The 21,558-nt window shown below is 49.3% G+C and overlaps 7 protein-coding genes across 7 annotated transcripts; 4 read left to right on the top strand and 3 right to left on the bottom strand.

Annotated features, from left to right (window-relative positions):
- Window positions 1-166: 166 nt before the first annotated feature.
- Window positions 167-1,082, bottom strand: L3040_008178 (uncharacterized protein; the record flags this gene model as incomplete). Its single annotated transcript, XM_007297191.2, has 4 exons — window positions 167-384; window positions 442-590; window positions 681-788; window positions 922-1,082. The coding sequence occupies 4 exons, from the start codon at window positions 1,080-1,082 to the stop codon at window positions 167-169; spliced, it is 636 nt and encodes a 211-aa protein (XP_007297253.2).
- Window positions 1,083-3,560: 2,478 nt separating this feature from the next.
- On the top strand, window positions 3,561-5,942 carry L3040_008179 (uncharacterized protein; the record flags this gene model as incomplete). The annotated part of the gene is made up of 4 exons (XM_007297190.1): window positions 3,561-4,488; window positions 4,560-5,622; window positions 5,760-5,838; window positions 5,886-5,942. 4 exons carry the CDS (start codon window positions 3,561-3,563, stop codon window positions 5,940-5,942), a joined length of 2,127 nt encoding a protein of 708 aa, XP_007297252.1.
- Window positions 5,943-6,225: 283 nt separating this feature from the next.
- Window positions 6,226-7,559, bottom strand: L3040_008180 (uncharacterized protein; the record flags this gene model as incomplete). Its single annotated transcript, XM_066153924.1, has 5 exons — window positions 6,226-6,557; window positions 6,638-6,734; window positions 6,885-7,017; window positions 7,300-7,391; window positions 7,554-7,559. 5 exons carry the CDS (start codon window positions 7,557-7,559, stop codon window positions 6,226-6,228), a joined length of 660 nt encoding a protein of 219 aa, XP_066010473.1.
- A 396-nt stretch (window positions 7,560-7,955) lies between these two features.
- L3040_008181 (mitochondrial 37S ribosomal protein bS16m) lies at window positions 7,956-8,772 on the top strand (the record flags this gene model as incomplete). The annotated part of the gene is made up of 4 exons (XM_007297188.1): window positions 7,956-8,032; window positions 8,180-8,214; window positions 8,451-8,593; window positions 8,731-8,772. 4 exons carry the CDS (start codon window positions 7,956-7,958, stop codon window positions 8,770-8,772), a joined length of 297 nt encoding a protein of 98 aa, XP_007297250.1.
- Window positions 8,773-9,257: 485 nt separating this feature from the next.
- On the bottom strand, window positions 9,258-11,084 carry L3040_008182 (uncharacterized protein; the record flags this gene model as incomplete). Its single annotated transcript, XM_066153925.1, has 8 exons — window positions 9,258-9,664; window positions 9,722-9,862; window positions 9,909-10,024; window positions 10,081-10,124; window positions 10,173-10,401; window positions 10,449-10,803; window positions 10,884-10,969; window positions 11,020-11,084. The coding sequence occupies 8 exons, from the start codon at window positions 11,082-11,084 to the stop codon at window positions 9,258-9,260; spliced, it is 1,443 nt and encodes a 480-aa protein (XP_066010474.1).
- Window positions 11,085-11,593: 509 nt separating this feature from the next.
- L3040_008183 (uncharacterized protein) lies at window positions 11,594-12,261 on the top strand (the record flags this gene model as incomplete). The annotated part of the gene is made up of 2 exons (XM_007297186.1): window positions 11,594-11,813; window positions 11,861-12,261. The coding sequence occupies 2 exons, from the start codon at window positions 11,594-11,596 to the stop codon at window positions 12,259-12,261; spliced, it is 621 nt and encodes a 206-aa protein (XP_007297248.1).
- Window positions 12,262-16,129: 3,868 nt separating this feature from the next.
- L3040_008184 (uncharacterized protein) lies at window positions 16,130-17,202 on the top strand (the record flags this gene model as incomplete). Its single annotated transcript, XM_007297184.2, has 3 exons — window positions 16,130-16,240; window positions 16,320-16,607; window positions 16,657-17,202. The coding sequence occupies 3 exons, from the start codon at window positions 16,130-16,132 to the stop codon at window positions 17,200-17,202; spliced, it is 945 nt and encodes a 314-aa protein (XP_007297246.1).
- Window positions 17,203-21,558: the final 4,356 nt, after the last annotated feature.

A 21,558-nucleotide genomic window follows, 5' to 3' on the forward strand; every position in this document is an offset into this window, starting at 1 on the left:
AGACTCTTATATGCAGTTCGAAAAAGATGCTACCAAAATAGATAACGATCGCGTGCTCCCTTCCCCTACAAATGGGATGGATAACACAAAGAAAATAATATACCCGTCAAAGATCTGACCACGACACTTCTCTTGCCGATTCTGGGAGGGCCTGCGCCCAATCTCATTACGGCGGTGCGATAGTAAGACTTGCAATTTTGCAAGTAACGACGTTCCCCGAAACTGATGACCTCACACCCTTGATCGTCAAGGTAACAGCGCTATAAAGAGGCGTCGGACTACACCAGGAGGCATCAGTCCCCGCCGCCGTAATCACGACATGCTTGAAGACAAGATTGCCAAAGTCCCAATTGGTACCCGGGTAGAGCTCCACGGCAAACAGGGCTAGAGAAGGGGCGAGATTAGTCGGGTGAGCATTCGTATGGGAGATGGATACCATACCTTGATTCATCTGGAGTCCGATATCAAAGGTGTATTCCACCTTTTCCCCGCCGTTTGCCACACCTATTGTCCAATTCCCCCCTCCATCGATGTTGTTCATGTGGAATCCCAGATTCTGGCCAACGGAGCAACTGAGACCTCCACCATATCTGGACAGAGGTGAGTAAGTCTTTGCTTGACGAGGACGGTTGCGGAAGATGTTGGGATATGACATCCTCCCCCGTGTGGTATGTACTCACGGCTCGCTGGGGTTGCCCACATAGGCATTGCCGAAATACCAATGCTGATTACGGCCGTCGAGAACTGGTTGAAGGACCCCCTGGTTGTTGGGAGGCTGTAAGCCAGGCCTAAAGCATCGGCTTGTTAGTCATTGCTCGCCCAGAATTTCGGTGCGAGGACATTAGTGGAGGAGGACTTCCTCAAGTTCTGCTTCTGACGAGGCAAGCTGAGGGGGGGATGTAATAGATTCCCAACACGTACCAGAGGTAAGGAACGCCACCAGACGGGACTCGTGGAGGAACGGTGAGATTACCCGAGAAGGACAGAATCTGGTTGGTATAGAAACTAACGGTATGAAAGTTGCCGTCTGCCTTGGCAACAGCGGCTACAAGCGACACAAGAATTGCAATGGAGAACTTCATGGTAGCGACAGAAGGTTGATCTTTTCGTTGATCTAAATATAAGATTGTGATAATGGAACGTATATTGATATATCTACATATATACATTCAGAATTCCGAGAGCAATCACCTCCTACTGTTGAGGGACCGGGACCCGGGGTCGTATCAGAACCACCATTAGCCTCGCTTAGCTTGGACATTCACGGCCTTCCGTGAGTTTGAAGCCCAGAGACCATCCATCCGTATAATTGAACGATCTGGACTATCAGAGCTGCCAATGGTTTCGTCGTTGGTTAGTCTCCTCCAAGCCGTCTTCATCTCTTATCTTGGGCCTCAATGCTTCCTTCCTGCGCACCCTTCTGCGTCGCACCAATACCGCTCCAATAGGTAGTCGGACTAGTCGTCGACTCGACTCGATCGGGTTATGTACGCTGGCCTATAGTGCTGCTGTGTACTTACTACCTTTAACCTACCTATGATCCTTCTGCTAATACGGAGCATAAGTATAAGTCACAAATGTATGTATTTATCTCGGCCATCTTCTCGACTGTGACTAGGTATGTACTTACTTACTTGGTAGAGTGAGTAATAGTAATCAATCAGAACAACACCCGTTGCGCAATGAGTACTCCGTAGAGAAAGAAATAGTTTGGTCTTTACTTCATCAAAGCTGAGACGAGCTGGGTAAACGGTGCAGAAGTCAGCCAGCCAACCAGCCAACCAGCCTTTCCTTTCCTTCCTTCCTATTCAGCATCGTATATATCTATCTTGTCTTATATACCTACCTGACTTACTTATTTACCTTTGTTCTGGGCCTCCGTAGGTAGCTCACTCGTCTCCAGATTTTCCACGAACGTCCCATGTTTTAATTTCCATTTCAGCTATTTCCCGAATTCCCTTTTATCGTCAGTCGAGTCGAGTCGTCTGTTGTTTGTTTGGTCGGACGCGCGGATCGGATGGCATGGCATGGCATGGCATGGGCCCATCGACCGACCACGTATATACGGTGCGGAAATCCCCCTTTCCCTCTACCCTTCCAGAGTCCTGCAATTTCGAGCACTCTACCGGTACTTCGTAGCGACCTAGACTATAACCGTGCGCCAATGAGTAAGGCTGTCTCGGGTTGCCCGATCACACTTCGATAATTTGCAACTTGATTTCACAACATTAGAAATTGATACTATCAACACTTTTCTACCATGATAAACGTAGAAGTTTCTTGTTATTGCTACATGTAGTATCTTCAGTGTTATTCAGAGAATGATTAACTGTGTCGAGGTACTGATGAAAAGAACGGAAAATTATTATGTCGATTTGCAAGTCCGTTTTAAAGTCGGTGGATGTTTGACAGTCGGTCTAGCGTGAGCGCACTCGTGGGAACCTGAGACTGAGAATAGAGTGGCGCCCTTATTGGCGCACGGTTAGAAAGATTAGAAGTACGGACGAGTCTGTTTTCCCTACTGCATGTAAACACGCTATATAGCCCCTGAAACCCCCCTCCCCCTCCTTTCAAATTTCCAATGCTGCGTGCGGTATTGCTAGGTGCAGGCTCGGGCTTTTCATTATTGTCATGCACGCGGGCGGGCGGTCCCGATTAGGGAGGGATTGATAGATAGAGAATCTCTGGGTGTCTGCGTGGCTTTTGATTGTGCATTGTTTTGTTATATATCTGTGTATGCTCCTCGCTTGAGATTCATGTTATTTGTCTTCCTTTCCGCAAGTGAGCAGGGCCTGAACTTTTTTTTCTTTTTCACCTCACTTCGCTTTAAGTCAAATGGTGGGTGGGTTAGATTAGGTTAGGTTATGTAGCTTTGGGATCTCCTATTTATTTAGTTGTAGTATGTCTGACCACATGGCGCCTCGCGAGAGGTAGATTGCTCAGTTGGGTTTTGATATCTACAGTGTAGAAGAATCTCGTATATCGTTGGGTGTACGGGCTTCTGGAGAAGGTATTGTCGGTTTCGTCGATTATTGTTTAATTTAGTAGCTCGCTTATTTTACAAGCGAGCTGCTGAGTATAAATAGAGATTTCTATTTTTCTTTCCCCTTTCCAATAAACACCCTAGTGTCTGATCGGATGGTCGATGAGGCGCTTTTGACGCCTACGTTGGTGCTGGTTGGTGGATCGGCCAAGCAAACAAAGCTAGAAGCCAGGCTTCTCTTGGGCTATCGCTGAAGTGATACTATCGCCGAAGCCATGTAAAGTAGATAGCTGAGACGATAGCAAGAGATTGTGCATCAAGTATAGATGATTTGAAGTCGACGACTACCTGAATAGTGGATCCCCCACACGGAGCTTGTTTTGGTTCCCGAGCCTGGGGAAATGCGGGGTACATGCGCTAGGCTAGCCGCGGCCCTGGTCGGCTCTAACAGAGCAGCACCGCCGTCCATGTCAGTTAACAACAGAATAGGCATTGAAAAAGCCCTCCATCCATGACCTCCTCCAGACCGGATCACTCGCACCTGGAGTGAAAGAAACCAATTCTCACAGAGTCCATCATGTTCCCGTCAAAACTTCGAGTTCTGCCCCGGGCCATCATCCCCGCCCAGTTCTCCCGCCTCTCCTCCACCACATCCACATCCACTCCCACTCCCACCACGTCCAGCACGCCCATAACCTCCGTCCTCATTGCAAATCGAGGAGAGATAGCCCTGCGGGTAGGCCGTACAGCTGGCGCGCTGGGAGTCCGGTGTACCACCATCTACACTGACCCAGACGCCCAATCCCAACATGCGCTTTCGAGCCCCTTCGCTGTGAACCTCGGTTCCGCAAACGCATACCTTGACGGGGAGCGGATTATCAAGGTCGCGAAGGAGCAGTCTTGCGAGGCGCTACATCCGGGGTACGGGTTTCTGAGCGAGAACTCGGCCTTCGCGAAGAGATGTGTGGAGGAGGGACTGGTGTTTATTGGGCCGCCGTGGAAGGCGATCGAGGCCATGGGCAACAAGTCGAGGAGCAAAGAGATTATGATTGCTGCCGGGGTGCCGTGTATACCCGGCTACCATGGAGGAAACCAAGACCCTGAGTATTTGTTGCAAGAGGCGACGAAGATTGGGTTCCCGGTCATGGTCAAGGCTGTCAAGGGAGGTGGGGGGAAGGGCATGAGGATTGCTTTTACCGAGCAGGAGTTCTTGGATAAATTGGAGAGTGCGAAGAGCGAGGGACGGAACTCGTTTGGGGATGACGAGATGTTGGTTGAGAAATATATCTCGACGCCGAGGCATATTGAGGTGCAGGTCTTTGCTGACAAGCATGGTAACGCTGTTGCGTTGGGGGAGCGGGATTGCAGTCTCCAACGCCGGCACCAAAAAATTCTCGAGGAGGCACCAGCCCCGAATCTGGCTGAGGAGATCCGTCAAGACCTGTGGGAAAAGGCAAGGGCTGCTGCTTTGGCTGTTGGCTACGAAGGTGCTGGCACGGTGGAGTGTAAGGTTTTTTTTTTTTTTTTTTTTTTTTTTTTTTTATTGGAGAGGGAGAAATGTGCTGATTCAATCTAGTCATTTTCGACAACGACACGAATGAGTTCTTCTTCATGGAGATGAACACCAGACTCCAAGTCGAGCATCCCGTCACAGAAGTCGTCACAGGAGAGGATCTAGTTTCCTGGCAGTTTAAAGTTGCTGCCGGCGAGCCCTTGCCCTTGAACCAGGAAACCATCGCTCAAAGAATAGCCGAGCGCGGCTGGGCTATCGAAGCTCGAATCTATGCAGAAAACACCAACGAGAATTTCATGCCTGATTCGGGTAAACTGATCCATCTCAAAACCCCTCCCATATCAGAGAGTGTCCGCATTGATGCTGGTTTCATCGAAGGCGACACTGTATCATCGGCTTATGATGGCATGATTGCGAAGCTCATCGTGAGCGGCGAGACTCGTGAAGTTGCCATACGCAAACTCCACGCAGCGTTGCAGGAGTATGAGGTTGTTGGGCTGAGCACTAATATCGAATTTTTGAAGAAGGTTTGCAGGAGCCCTGCTTTCATCAAAGGGGAAGTTGAGACTGGGTATATCCAGAAATACAACGATGAGCTATTTGCTCCCGAGGAAAATGAGCCAGAAGTTTTTGCCCAGGCAGCTTTGGGTCTTTTGGCCAAGGAGCTCTCTGTGCCTGGTGTCAGGGCCGGTCCACACGGAGCCGTTATAGGATTTGGTGCGAGAAGTCGACGTCAATTCACATTCAATACATCTCGCGGCGAAGAGAATGAATCCACCACTGTCTCAATCGAGCAAAGAGGTCGAAGCCTATTCGACGTCGAAGTCACCGGCAGGGGCAAGACTCACTCCTACCCCAGCGTCATTTGCGAGCCCAAGTCCCCTTCAATCTCAACATTCTTCCCCCATATCCGCATCGAAAGCACGATTATCACCGACGGTGACAGAATCACGCTCTTCCAGCACGGCAAGCAAACGCAAATGACTCTCGCAACGCCCTCCTGGTTTGAGAAAGCGTTGGGGCTAAAGGATGTGACGAATAGTGTGCTGGCGCCTATGCCGTGTAAGGTGTTGAGGAACGAGGTTCGAGAGGGGGATCGGGTCGAGAAGGGACAGGCTCTGGTTGTGTAAGTGCCTTTTTTTTCCATTTTTTTTTTTTTTTTTTTTTTTTTTTTTTTTTTTTTTTTTTTTTTTTTTTTTTTTTTTTCAAAGGAGATAAAATGGGTTAAATTGGGAATTGGGAGGGGATGCTAATGAGGCCTAGGATCGAGAGCATGAAGATGGAGACTGTGATTCGATCGCCGCAGAATGGGAAGGTTGCTAAGCTGGTTCATGATGAAGGAGTAAGTTTCGGGAGGAGAGAATGTGTGAGGTGTGCTGACAGTAGTAGGATATTTGCAAGGCGGGCACTGTCCTGGTACTTTTCGAAGAGACGCACGCCGAGTGAGCCTTTGCGCAGAGCAAAAATCTTCACCAGCTCGCTTGAATTTGCGCACTTTGCGCACGCATGAAAGCAATGATTGTACGATTTAGAAGGGAGTTACGGCTTGCAATTCAGGGGTGCATATCTTGACGTGCAAGTTTAGCGAATGTTAGCGAATAAGCGAGGTGGATGAGAGAGCGCGTCGCAGGAGGTGCAAAATATTAGTAGATTCTCAGACCACCAATGAAGACGCGCCAATTGACTCATCGTTTTCATCGTGTCATACTCATCACTTCCCCACCACCCATCACAATTTCTCTCCCTCCCTGCCCACTTCCACCACCTGATCCACGCCCTCATACTCCGGCAACTCCAGATCATACTTCTCCCGGATGCCGGGACTCACGAACCTACCACCGATGAAGTGCCTGCCCTTGAAGTACCGCACGAGCGGCTTCGGGGCCGTGAGACTCACTAGGACCGCAGGGTTGAAGGTCGAGCCCGGACCGGAGGATGGGGGGCCCGTCTCGATGTCCCAGGACGAAGGCGCGTCGACGGATGTCACGGGGAGAGAGGTCTCTTGTAGGGCGTTGATGACGGCTGGGAAGGGCGAGCGGAGGGGGCCGGAGAAGGAGAACCCTGGGTGCGTTGGTGGAGAAGTCAGTTTGGTGGTTGTGGAGGGGGAAATTGGGAAGGGGATAGGAGGAGGGGGTAAGAACCGAAGATGGCGTCGACGACGTGATCTGAGTCTTGGAGAGCGGAGGGGAAGTCGTCTGTGAACGGAACGTTGAGGTTCTTGAGCTGGGTCGAGAGACGCTTGCGGGTATCAATTTAGCTTTTTTTTCTTCTCTCCCCAATCCATTATGGTATTGGGGTTTATTGACTTTTGAGCTGAGAGAGAAGAAGGTTGGGGAGGGGGGAACGTTTCTTGCTTGGAGCGAACGAGGAGAGCTGGAAGATACACACCTGATAAAGCTCATTCTTGCTCTGCTTAGGATAGTAGACGGTAGGTTGGTACCCGTAGTGCCAGAGGTGGCGAGCAGCGACGAGACCATCGCCTCCTAGGTCCCTCGGATTCCGCATCAGCATCGGCAAGACACTGGCTTGCTCCATGATTTTTTTTCCCCAGAAGCTTGACAGGAAGAGGAGAAAAAGAAGAGAAGCTACTACCTACCGTTGTTTCCCGGGCCGCACGCAACGAGGATTCTTCGTCCGCTGCTTGGAGGATGAACGCGGAAAACTGTGGCGAGAAAGAGAGTCGGCCGCTGTTACAAGATGCTTTTGTTTTCAAAGGAATGTGGAGGGAGGGGGGTGAATAAGTACGCAGAGAAAAAACTGCAATGGATGAATGGAGAGAGACGGACTGGCTTGGGAGACTGACAGGCCGGCGAGTTCCATGAGCTGGTCGATGGAGAAGGCGCCGATGCTCATGAGGTCTCTGTCGAGCGCTGCTGCGTTCTGGGCCGAGAGGAACTGGATGGGAGAGATGAGTAAAAGGGAAGAAAAAAAAAGTATTTAGAGAGGCTTTGGGATATAGGAAAGGTGGGTAGGTTGGTAGGTAGAAAGATACGGGTCTGTTTTTTCATGGAAATATGGAAATATGGAAATATGGATACATGTAAGTATGTGCCTGACCTTCATGGTGACTTCTTCCGACAGTAGATGTCCTATGCCTTCTGCAATGGAGATAACTTGTAGAGTTGGTGTAATTCAAACAGAAAAGTTCAGTGTCGATTCTTGCAACGTGAGTCACAAAATAAATTATGGGAAAGAAGTAATTCAAGATAGATTTGTATTGATCCGCGTACGAAATATGTTTCTGTGTACCTGTTGTGGTTTTGGGAGGGAAACATCTGACGATACTTCTACTTTATACGGAGGTTACCCATTGGCTGGATCCCTGGTCTGGTTCTCCATCACGCCCCACCCCCCGAACCTCAAAAAAAGTAACTCCTCAGCCTTCCCTCTCTCCCCCATCTCCTCCCAATCGCTTCAGCTCACCGCACCACGGCGGTCTCACCACCATAAAACCACGCAATGGTCGTCAGGATAAGACTGGCACGCTTCGGCCGCCGCAAGGCACCATTCTATAACATCGTCGTCGCGCAAGCCCGGTACCGTTCCCCCTCGACCCTTTCTTCCTTCCAATACACATACATACATACATACATACATACATGCATGCATGCATACATACATTATTTACCTCCCCGCCCCGATCCCAGCCATTGCGCGCACTGCTAACATGTGGCCGTGTGTAGGACTGCAAGAAACAGCAAGCCGATCGAGGTGCTAGGTACGTTTTTCTTTTTTGTTGCGGCTGGATATCAGATGCCCCCATGCGGTTGGGACGGTTTAGGGGGGAGCAGAGCAGAGCAGAGCAGAGCAGAGCAGAGCAGAGCAGAGATCGAGAAGGACAAAGACGGGACTTCAGGAAGGAGGAGCAATGGATTGGAGGGAAGGAGAGGGAGAGAGAAAGAGAAATCGGGCAAGGGAGCCAATGCGGAAAGTAAATAACACAAAACAACCCAGGCACCTACGACCCGATCCCCAAGCCGCCCATCGAGGGCGAAGGCAAGCCCTTCAAGGACATCAAGCTCGACTCGGCGCGCGCGAAGTACTGGCTCGGGGTGGGCGCGCAGCCGAGCGATCCCGCGTGGAGGCTTTTGGCTATGGTATGTTATGTTCTCTTCTTCTCGGTCCCTTCCTTGGGAGGGAAGTGAACAAAGGGGGGTGGGAGGGGAGAGAGGAGTGGGAAGCGGTGAGTGGTACTATGGTAGCGATTGAGGCTGATTGTATGTCTGTACTGCAGGCTGGATTGCTGGAACCGAAGTATAGACCGAAAGCTCCGTGAGGGGGGAGAGGGCTGGGGAAGGGAAGGAGAGGCTGGGGAGTGTAAGCTACGAATGAGATGTGTGGCATAGGGGGGCGTTGTGAGAATAGCATAGCATTGTATACCAGATCAACGAACGGCGTTATGGATGATGCTCGTACGAGGTACTGAAGGGCCTTGGAAGCATGACACTCGACGTGTTGCAAGCCTGACCATTATTACCAAGGAGGAAGGTTCCCACTGCGCAAATCACTGGCTGAGCTGGCAATGGAAATTGTACAGCGAATATCATAGCCTAGACCAAGTGTCTAGTGTGCAAGAAAATTGACACGTCCAACTCTGCTAATTCACCACTATATCTACAAATAGCTGTCGACTCTACGCAATACAAATAGCTCCCTATGTGCAGAAATCATGGCTATGCCCTTATGCCCGACAGAAACAAATGCTGGTACCACACCCCGACGCCACATCGATGTATTGCTCAAGACTCGATATCTCCTTACCTAATGGGTAGCCCCGCCCGTGAAGAACAAGTTCGTTCCCAAACACAGGATCATCACAAACATACCATAAACTGCCAGGGCCAGAGACAGCTTCCTCAACATGGTCTCGCGCCACGAGCTAGAACTATAGCTCACCCGACCAGCTTCTGTATCAGATGCACTGTCGTCTTCGTCTTCGTCTTTCTGCAATCGCTGGTGGTGTATTGATTCTGGTGCCGAGATCTTGTAGTAGAACAGGCCTGGCAGAATGAAGCTGATGCTTGTGCTACCCGTGCTGCCGACATAGGCCAGCACTTTGTCTAGCGAAGAGACAGTTATGGCAGTAATGTAGCTGAGGACGATGATAAGAGACGTGATGATGGCGAAGCGTACTTCGCTAATGGAATCGTTTCTTGCGACGGGTAGAGCTGGGTTACCTGTGAGCAAGGGCACTGATCTTGCGGGTGAGCCATTAGGTGAGTTACGTGCGCTCCGCCTTCGGCTTGGCCGCCACTTCAAGACTGCATCGACAGATGCTCTGCATGGGTGCACCTGCAGAGGATATGAGAATGTGACGAGAATCACAATGGCTGCTTTGCCGATTGTGGATGCAATTGAAGGAATGTCTAGATGGTCAGCTTAGATCTGGTAGGGAAACAGTAGGATTCTTACACATTCCAATAATATTTCCAGCAACGTTGTTACCGAATGAAAGGTAACCAGTGATGGCAACTAGAACGTAGATGGACGCCGCAGAGCCAATGCTTGCTGCAATGACGCTGGTGGTACTAGAAGCAAAATGGTTAGCCACCGAGTTTTAGTATTGTGAGAAGTGGCTGCTGACCTTCGTGGAGAGTTGTCCTTGATCTCGTTCAAGATAGAGAACATCTAAATGAAGTTTAGCTCAAATCTCGATGCAGGTGGTCGGAGCCTAACATTCTGATGGCATGTGTAGGCAAACACAATGACTGGGAAACTCTGCAACGTGGGAACAAGACCGCCCCATCCCACAACCCGAATCACTCCTCTGTCGGCCATGGTATCTCCCTTTGAGAAGTGATAGACTACCAGAATCACCAAGTATCCAATGGAGATCAGAGCGACCACACTGGTGTACTTGAGCGAATCCAAGCGTCGTAGAAATGCAAGTGGTATGACCACAAGCCTAATATAAAGTCAGCAATGGAACGAGAACGGTGAGAGAAAGTTTACATAAATACTGTGACCCAAAAGTGTCTGTCGACAAGAAATGGGATAGAATCGGCATTCTCATTGAACCCTCTTACCACACCTGGCATCAGATCACCAATGATAATCAAGTAGCTCACCCCAACACCAAAGCACTTGATGGCAATCGCGGCATCGAAAATGACCGCAGCGTTCGGATACGTGATTTGTGAGAGGGCGAAGAAGGACGATGATCCACGCTCTAAGTATCGAGCGCATCGAGTCTGGAGGTATAACCCAAAAGCTGCCATCAGACCCGACCAAATTATTACAAAACAGCCTAGGAGGATTCCCATATGTGCCATGGCCAAGGGCATGGCTAGAGTGCCCGCGCCGATAACTGCCATAGTCAGCACCACATCCAACGAGCTGATACCGGTGTTCCACACAGGTTTGAACACTGGGACATGGGGGCTGTACTAGTATTGACCAAGTTGATATTACTGCTAATCCAGGAAGCCTCCCCTCCCAGATTCTGCTCTTTCAGTGCTCGGCCTGACCTTTTCCTGACAGCATGTTAGCCTGGCTCTCGAATTAGATGTCATGTCCTGCTCACACCCGGCCTTGTCCCGTTTCCGACGGGGAGCCATTCGAGCCTCCCAGCGTAGAATAGGCTGGCATCCTGAACCACCAGCCCTAATCCGCCCAATGTTATCTTGTAGATGGCACCTCCGGCCTATGCAGATCTGCCAAACTGGAGACAAGATGTTACGGCGAGTATCTGCAGTGCATGGAGGCTCAACTTGTGTAGAGATGGGCAGCTTTCGATCCTGAGGGCACTTTCGTCGCGGGCGCTACTTTATGGATTGTCCGGCATCCACCTCTCTCTATTGAATGTTCGTCGCAAGAGCTAATTATGGGTTGTCCAGCATCCACCTCTCTCTATTAATTGTCCGTCGTGGGCGTAAAATAGGAATGGGATAGTCGTTCGTGAAAGAGGTCAAAGAGAGGCGCAAGATGACAGCTGTTGAAGTGAGGCGCTAGAGCGAACTCCGTACTCTTAAAATAAGTATTTTGATTCATAAACCCCACAATCCAGCCTTGTGGCCGATCGGCTAGTCGAAGCTCGGGAAAACATCTCTCTCCCCCTCCGCGACGAAACGTTCGCGAAGGGGACCTCAAGCTACAACATGGCAGGCATGGAACATACTTTCGACCAAACGGCGTCAGAAACGATTGACCTCCTGGAAGCACGATTGAGGAGAATTGAGTTTGCAGTCTCGGGCCAAGTGGAGGATGTACCAAGCTCGGGTAACAAGTCGACAGCGTCCCAACGGCTTGCTGATCTGGAGCATTCGCTGCACCAACTGGCCTCAAAGTCGAGAGTTATTCAAGAGCTGCTGAAACTGCGTTGGTCCTCTTATACTCTACGGAAGATGTCTCTAATCTCTCGATAGATGCCAAACATCCCGATCTCTTTCAATCTCTAAGTCCGCAGGAGCTACCGACGACACTGGATACCGCCACAATACTATCCATCGTCATGGCATCCGCAAGCTCTTATCCCTCCACATCCTCTCGTCTCACGTCTATCACGGACGTACCAATCCCTCCCGCAGAGCTCTCAGCCCAGCTCATTGAGCTGCAACCACGAATCGCCAAGGCCGAAGCTGTACAGGCCGCCCAGAATGCCGATATAGCAGAGCTTAGGGAGCGAACCGCTGCTCTGATTCAGAAGTGGTATACTACGGATATCCTGCGTGTGGGAGAGAAGTGGGCGGAAGTTGAGGGGAGGGTAGAGAAAGCCGAGCAGAGACTAAGGAGAGTTGCGTTGGCGCAAAAGGCTGACTTGCTATGATGTGAGGCCGTTTCAGCGCTTTTCTGGCATTGTACTACCGGTGGAACTCGTATTCCTGCTCATTGACTGCAGCTCAGATCGCTTCATGGAAACATATCTAAGGAAACGGATTTGGGGGAGTGTGGATGGGAAACGAGTGTAACACGACTATGACGACGAAAACTCGCTCAATCTGGTCACGGCTTAGGCCCCATAGCTTCCGGACCGCGATATTTGGGGGCGGGAGCGGGGGCGGGCATGGCCTACCGGTAGCTTGTGGTATTCAAAGACGGCGTCGCTGCATGGTCGGAGTCTTGGAATCACCTCTCGACCCGTGCTTGTGGGGATGAAGATGGAATTTTCGCTTGGCGACCGAAAGTCTTGATAGAATGAAATGCGTGCCGCTGCGGTCACTACTGGTGTCGTAGGTGGCCTGGTGGATGGAACAAGACGCGATGAATAAGGTGGCAGGAGGGGGTGAATAGTAACAACAACAACCTCTCAACATACAAAAAATAATACCTTCAAAAAAATAAAAAACATCAAAATTGCAAAACTCAACCGGAAACTCATGTACTATTATGAGGTTCCAGTCTGCAAACCTAACTGAATAGGTTTTTCGATGTCTACGATCTACGGATCAAACTGGCGAGGTGGAGACATAGCTCAGAGCGACTTCACGCCGCTGAGCCACCGCACCTTCTCGCCAGATGATGGAAGGCGGTGACAGAATTTGTTTCTATCAAGTAGGGGAAAAAAAAAATCTACGCGAGGGAATGCTTGGGCGGGAAAATGGGAGAGGCTGAACTATAGAGATTTGTTCATCTGAGAGGAAATGCCAAATATAGTAAGTAGGTAGGTAGCAGCTTTCACATGGCAAAAGAAGAAAAAAAAAGAAAAAAAGAAAATAAGAAAGAAAAAGAAAGGAAAAGACTTTTTTTTTGGGGGGGGGGGGGGGAGATGCATAAAAAAGCAATTACGTGTGACATTTGTCCTTGCGTCGATGGGCCTAGGTAGGTAGTAGATATGATATTGGATTGTATAGTATTGGCAACTGGAGGGAGGGGGGGGGAGGGTTTAGCGATATTGTTTTGCCCGCCCAAGACATGACAGCACATGCCTACCGTACTACAGCACCGCTCTACGTAGCTGGTGACGTGGAGCTGCTTGTCGGATGGCATTGCGGAGCTTACGTATCCTACTGACGGGTAGAGTTGTTGTTGTTGTTGATGTTGTTGTCGTAGGTTTGTCTAGGTACCTGGTACGAATTGCTGTGGCTCACGAGGCAGGAGAAAAAAAGGAAGAAGACGAGAAGCAGAGAAGAATGAAAGAAGACGAAAAAGAAGAAGGAGAAGAAGGAGAAGAAGAAAACAAGAAAATGATGGAACGGAGAAAAGAAGAAAAGAAGAGATGAGAAGGGGTCTAGGTTCGTAAGTAGAGGAGGGTATGCACGGATTATGCTCGTAGCGAGAACGTCGTCTTTGGAGGTATCGCATTGGCGAACTTCTCTCTCCATGGCTTGGAAATTACTTGCGCCACGTCGAGCTTGAGCTTAGCCTCAGCTTGACCATCCGAAATACCGTACTGCGTACGTCTTTGGAAGATGCGCCTGTTCTTTTGGCGCGTTGGGGTTCCGGTTCCAGGTTTTGGTTGCAGATCCTGAAGGGCAGCGAGCGTGATTGATGATAGTCGAAAGGTCTAGACTGCTGTGAAGATGCCGATCGTACGTAGTATGGACGGCATGTCGTTGTAAGCTAGACATTACTCACTTTCTTTTTTTATCTCCGCATACGAAGTGGACATGAAACATTCAAGTAGGTGAAATAGTGAAATGATCTACTCTGCGCCCAGAACGGTATCCCCACCAACATATACATGCCTTCCTTGAGCGACCTTCGACCTTCGACCTTCAACCTTCGACCCTCGACCCTCGACCCTCGACTCTTGATCCTTGTCGCTTGCTTGCACTGCCAGGTGGCACAAAGGGATGTATTCTGCAGAATTCAAGGTTGCTTGCTTTCCGTAGCCGCCGGGGCTGCAGCTGGCATATATTATCATACTACGTATGTTTTGTCCGTCGAGCCTAAGTACGTAGTACGTAGCTGGCTGTAGCACGAAAAACCCTGAAGAACACATGGATCCAAGCAATCGTCCAGATTGTCTCTGGATAGCTTCCTCTGTAAACCAGATTTGCATTCATGCCTTTCGCCGTCACGTCTCCCAGGCATCATAATAGCCAGCAGCTGGACGTCGTGACCAGTCCCGGGACAGTAGTCGCAGACCACATGGCGTCTTCCAGCAGGTCCTCGCGAAATGAATGCACCTCAGCATATCCGTCGCTGGCTCGAAGAGTAGGTCGTTTTCGTTTTTGCTCCGGTGTAGTTTATTATATTAAGGATGGAGGTCCGTGTGGACCGTCTGTCGCCGGCCATCTACTACCTAGGTACCTACCTAGCAGTCCTTGAAACGCGTTGAGCTTGGGCTTCTGCATCGATGGTGAGGAGGAGGAAGATAGGCGATTTTTCGCTGTTACAGTATGAAGTTAGTTGAAGTTAGTTGTATACGGAGGTAGTATAACACCGGTACCGGGTACTGTACTGTACTGTACTGTACTGTATTAAGCAGGGGTACGTACGTACGCCCGTTGAGCATCAAGAACGTGGTGGTGAACTTGCTACGGTACGGTAGGTACTCTACCGGAAGTACGCACGTAGGTAGATCAGTACCGTAGCATGGCACTCCCAGCGCCGTCTACAGTCTACATACAGTTGGAATGGAGATTTGCAAAATGGAGACCGGAGACCGACCCGACCCTAGCGCCGCCCTGTACAGTAGAAGAAGATTTGGCATCTCAAGTGGCACTGTCACGGCCTCTGCTCTGCTCTCCGTATGCCCAGGCCGCCGAGGATATTCTGGGATCCCGATCCCTCCACAAGACCAAGAAACTCTTTCTCTCTTTCTCTCTCTCTCTCTCTCTCTGTCACTCTGTCACTCTGTCACTCACTCTCTCTGTCACTCTCTCTCACTCTCTCTCCCTTTCCCCCCCACTCTGTCTCTCTACGGAGCAGGTACCGGCATCTCCTCTCTCAGCACAGTGCAGCTCTACAATTTCGCCTTGCAAAGATCTATCTGTCATCGCCCGCGCACGCATCGACCGCTTATACGTAGTACCTCCGATCCGATACTTACTACTACCAACTGAATTGCCCACCCGGACCAGTCTACGTACCCCAGAGACTAGTTCGTATCGTACCCACCCTTTTCCCTCACTCTGCATTCTCTCCCAACCCACGAAGCACGTCCATTGATTCATCGTCCACCGACTCATCGTCCATCCACCACGAAGGCATCATCTTTTGGTCGTTTCGACAACTTACATTCCCTTGCTCCCAATCTCGGCCGACTGGACTGGACTGGACTGGATACCTCGAACCTCGAACCTCGAAATCTTGACCACGACCACGACCACGACCACGACCTCGACCTCGACCTCGACCTCGACCTCGACCTTACGCTCCTTCTATTTTCTTTCCATTCCCTCCTTTGCTCGACAGGTAATCGACATTGCGTGTTATTCAACGACCACTTTGCTCCCCGCTTCGATCCAGTACATATTTTTGCCAGCAATAGAGTACCATCCTCCCAACCCCCGGACTCCCGTCACGGCACCGCCACGACTACCATCGTCTGGAATCAATCACCCACCCACCAGACAGACCATCCTTCCCGCTACCCTCTTGCTCCTACGTGCCCAGCACTCACTGAGTAGACGTTCAAACTCGGTCGCCAACTGCATACTCCCGCCTGCAAAAGAGACTTCGGCCTCCCCACCGTCGTCCCCAATCTTATGCCAACGTACGGATCGCTGCAATCGCCATCACTCCGCAAAATGAACGGCGGCATGGACATGAAGGGGCGAAGGACGGGCGGTATGCGGACCATGAGCATGGATAATATACTGGGCGACCCTTTCGCGCTGGCGACGGTTTCTATTGCTATGGTAGGTCTGGGTGATTCTGCCACGAGAAACCTCAAGAAACCTAATGGGAGGGCTTCGCTAACAAACGTTGGACCGACAGCTTGCTTGGTTTATTGCCTTCATCGGCTCCGTTATCGCGACTTCTCAGAAACTCGATAACTCTTTTCCCAACTACTCCTGGTTTGCCATCTCATATATGCTGTGCTGCATAATTGGGGTATTTGTGGTCATCGCATCGGATACTACGCAGACCTACCATGTCGCCATCGTTGGGTACCTTGCGTGCGGCTTGGTGTTGACCAGCTCCTCCGTCAACTCGTTGATCTACGCTGCGAACGGTGCCAAGGAAGCTACTGCCGCTGGACACATTCTACTCTCCATGGTTAATGTATGAGCTGAAACCACCCTCTTGAACGGACTCCTACTGACCTGGATAGATTGTATGGATCTTCTACTTTGGATCAACCCCCTCCGCCGTACCCCGGGCGTACCTCGATTCCTTCGCCCTCCACAAAGACCACAGAACCTCGCAAGGCGGGCGAGGAATGACCAGCAGCTACGGAACCGGCAGACCCGATACCTCCGCAACCTCGAACATCCCTCCCCAGATGTACACATCTGCCCAACTCGGTGGATTCGAGACATCCTCGCCCGTCGCAGGGTTTGCAGGTGGAGCACTTGGAACAGACCGCAGGTCATCTCAAGCGAGATTTGGCAACGGGACCATGGCATCAAACAGTCATCCGGGCATGGGCATGGACGACCAGCGGCAAGGCCCTGGAGATGTGGTGGCGCCCACGGAATACCCGTACCGTGCGAAGGCCATCTACTCGTACGAGGCCAACCCTGACGACGCCAACGAGATATCCTTCTCCAAGCACGAGATTCTAGAGGTGTCGGATGTCAGCGGCAGGTGGTGGCAAGCGAAGAAGGAATGTGGGGATACGGGTATCGCGCCGTCGAATTACCTAATTCTATTATAGGTACTTTTGATAGTATCTGGGCTGGCTAGCTTGCTATTCTGCGTGGGCACACGAGGCTATTTCGGATGGTCCTAGGGATGGGGTACCAGGCGTGATGGAGTTGGGTTCTATGTAATAAGTGAATGTGACACGATTGGTTCCTTTGTTAATTTCTACAATTCCTAGTCAGGTTATAGTTTGCATACATACGAAAATTGGGACAGATTCGACGAGAAGCGTCGCGCGGGCGTAGGCGTGGTTGTGGTCTTGGGAGGGGAATTTTCTCTCGGTAAAAAAGCTGCCTCTCTTTCCTTGACAAATACCGCATGTTGAATATGGTTTTGATGGTGAGCTGTGTAGCAAGCAGGCAAGCAGGTAGCATAGTAAGTAGGTAGGCCAGCCAAAAAATAGAGGAGCTATTGCAGATGATCACTTGTCCTCAACCTCCGCTGAATGCCGTGCGCGTTGTATGTACAGAGAGAGGGAGAGAGGGAGAGAGAGAGAGAGAGAGACTGTCGTTTGTTTATCTTTATCGCTTGGTCTTTCTTTGCATCTTTGCATCTTTGCCTCTCTTGCATCTCTTGCTCTCTTGCTCTCTTGCTCTCTCTTGCCTCCCTCTCCTCCCTCCTTTCTTCTTTTTCCTTTTTTCCTTTTTTCCTTCCAAATCCGCTAGCTAACAGCGTCGTCGCACAAGCAACACCGTCCTTCTTGATATCATTCCCGGCTTTCGTATCTATCTTTTCGTTCTTTTAGATCGATCTTTCGATGATGCGTATAGGGAGTAGGAAGGGGGAGAGAGAAAGGTATTTATAGATATAGATATGGATATAGATATATGTAATTTAGATATAGATATAGATATATAATTATATATATGTAGATATAGATATAGATATAGATATATATATATATGTAATTGTGAAGGGCTTAAGCCAGATAATCTCAGAGCTGGACTCCCTCTCTCTCTCTCTCTCTCTTCTCTCTTTCTTGGACTTCGAATGCAGGTTTTTGTTTTTGTCGGATGTCAGATGAGAGCCGCGTTGTATGTGTGTATGTATGTATGTATGTATGTATGTATGTATGTATGTATATATGTATGTGGTTTGTACATGAGCGGTGAATTGAATTGAATTTCATTGAAGGGGTTAGTGGAGTGGGGGTTGTATAGATATATATGCATGTGTGTGTGTGTGTGTATGTGTGTGATGAAGTAGACTGTTTCCTTAGTTAGTTGGCTACGTAAGGTCTTTTCAGAAAGACGGTCGAGTTTTAGGTTTTGGAAAAATTTGAGTATTATTGGTTTGGAGGTGGTAGTTAAGTAAAAGCGAGTTGTGGTGGTTTATTACCGATCGCTGGCAGTGGGTTCGCGAGGTGGCTGGCTGACTGCCAACTGGATAATTCTACGGATGGGTTTAATTTACGCTTCTATAAATACGCGTCGCTGGCATTTCACGCGTAATGAAGGCGGGGTAATGAAATTGCTTGTGTATCCCATTTTAGAGAGAGAGAGAGAGAGAGGGGGGGGGGGGGTCGATTTCTGGACCCCTAGCGTTTTTTGTTTTTTGTTTGTTTGTTTGCCTGTTTTGTTTACTTTCGAATATCTTCGGTTAAGTAGCGAGCGAAGTCGTGCAACATATATATAAACTTCTCCTCGTGAGTCCAGTTCCTCCGAAGTTGGTATACCGCGTAAAGTGGGTTTTGTGCCCAGCCATTCCTTTCGCTATCCTCATGAATGGCGAACTAAGGATGGGAGATGTGGAAAAGCTAGCTCTTGTACATAATCGATGGGTCCAGAGTATTAGAGTTGGGAACTGAACTCGCGAGGAGAAGGATATGCATGCGTTGGCTTTGAGAGGAAGGGTTATATCTGGTGTTAATATCTCGATGAATAGGGCCTTTTACCACTATCAAGGTTGTTTGGCGAAAGAGGGAGGCAAGAATGTTCATTGTAGGTGGTGTGGGCGGTACTGTGATATTTTCCTCTCTGTTGGTATCTTCGAGATTGCTGGAGCTATCCATGATTTACTCTCGAAACGCGTTACTCTCCAAGAGATTCAGACTGCACTAGGTAACCGCGCCCATGTATGGAAGCTGCGTCTTGTTTCTTTGCGGAAGATCTTGCAAATCTTTGTTTGGGTCTTCAAACTAAAGCACGGATCTAGCTTTACGGCGACTAGGCACTTTCTTCTCCTTACCCATCCTCCCTTATCCCGTGCCTCATACATACACAGCTCTCTCAATTTGCCAAGCAAGATGGATCTTTAATCCAACTCATCGTCTCGGCACCCCAACGTCCCCAATTCCCTTCTCGCTTGTATTCAGAGCCTTTACACCTCCATGGCATAGAGAATTCTTCAGAGAATGAGTTTCGAAACACCGGTAAGTGAACACATGCACATATAAACATCTATAAAGAGACATATTCAATTCTTGCCAAAACAAAACCTCTCCTCATTTCCTACCTACCTGCCGAAGCGAATTCCCATCCGCTATAGATTCAGCAGGCTGAGCGAAGATAAGCCTATGAACAGCCAGTGACGGAGAATGCGGTGGTGAAAGCGAGGAAGCAAGAAGCGCGGCGCAGGAGCGCGACTTTGGCCGGCTGGTAAGAGGGCTGTGGTGTGGAATCTGTGAAGATTTTTCGAGGCACAGCTGCTGGGCTTTGGATTGACTTGTAAGGTAAGATTAGGCTGGGAGATGTTTAAAAAGAGGACATTAGGCGCGATGCGGCGGATACGCAGGAGAACCAGAAGAGGAGCATTTCTGGTAACACATGTGTTGTGATATATCCTAGACTTGATTGTTAGATTGGTTGTTTTGTTGATGCTTGATTACTATTAAGGTTCTAGGGAGTGGTTCCCTATAAGGAAGTCGCCGGTCACGTGTCAAGTGACCTACGCTAATGTTGCTGCTCAAGGCCAACTCCCTGTACTTGCCCCAACCACTGAATCGTATTCCGGCAAGCATCGTGCATACTCTCTTGTCTAGCGTCTAATCTCCTTCTATCCCGCTACTTCTTGGAACGAGAGTAAGCAAAGACTTGAGTGAGCTTCGAAGACCCGAAGCGAGTCGCAGATTCATTGGATATGTGAGCAGCGAGTGAGCAGAAACAGAGCCATATGAGCAGGAAGCAGACCGGAGCACAAAATTGAAGCTAGGGAATTTGAAAATACACTCGACTGCATTGGAAGTAAGATCTCACCAAGCGCTTATGCGCTCGATTGATTCAAAACCCAGGTATGAACATCAAAAGTGAGAAAGTTTGCCTTTACCACACAGCTGCCTGTATCTTGATGTTGAAACTTGAAATAGGAGGCTGCATGCCAGTCGCCTGCCACATGGATCTTTTCCGGTGTATATCTGCTGTCTATATATCTTGACTTGTTCCAGAGGTAATGGGAATAAAGAGGGTATAACGTGATCCTGATGCTTGACCCAAAAAATCCCCGGTCGCCTTATAATGAAGATTTCCAGGCTGTACCCTGGAGAAGTTGACCAAGTTCAACTTAGCCGCAATCGAAGGATTGTGGCCAAAGGACTGGCTCTCCTGGCCATATATGTTTGGTCCAGCGCAATTATCGTGGTTTTGTTGAAATCGCGTAGCGAACATCGGAAATTGTTTTCAAATATAGTGGTTTTCGCAATAACAACATCGTAGAAACCTTACGAGATGAGTGGCTGTTTAATCGAGAGTATTCTGAATATTGCATTTTACACGACCACCAAAAATAGCCTTATTATATTCATGCAGACTCCTTCGTAATTAGATGACAGTCAGTGCGCTGACTATTAAATAATAATATAAAAAGTATTTTAAAGCTAAAAGGAGAATGAGGGAAGTTTATGTTGAATTAAAACATTTATCTAACAAGGTCTACCTTGATAATTAGCGCGGAAACCTGAAAATGGGGTTGAAAACCAGGTTTCGATCAGCTTTCTTTATACCCGCCTGCGATTTTGTATGAAGTGGCGAAAAGATATTTGGATCACAGGTATTTCGATCACGTTCAAAGGTTCGGACCAAACGCGGTTTCCAGCGACAACCTCTTTGCAAGTATATGATGTTGCGAATACTGCGCTGGACCAAAGAATCCCTAAGTAGGGCTTGCAATACATTAGAGGAGCTGCGAGATTGGATTTCGGGCTGCTGCGGCCGATGAAGCGTGAGAGCTGCAATTCAGCCTTAAACAGATGAGATGTGACTTTCGTGACCTCCCACATTTATCTACTACAGCTGGTAACTTCTCACGGCAAGTTAATGTAACACATGTTTTCTAGACTCACCATGGCATGTAGAAATGAAATAATTGTCCAAGGACCGACAAGAACTTGGTATCAGATTCTCCTCTCGAAAGCTATTCATACACCAAGCCGCTG

The sequence above is a fragment of the Drepanopeziza brunnea genome (assembly GCF_022702325.1).
Source record: "Drepanopeziza brunnea f. sp. 'multigermtubi' strain 214-2 chromosome Unknown ctg15, whole genome shotgun sequence".
Classification (NCBI taxonomy): Eukaryota; Fungi; Ascomycota; class Leotiomycetes; order Helotiales; family Drepanopezizaceae; genus Drepanopeziza; species Drepanopeziza brunnea.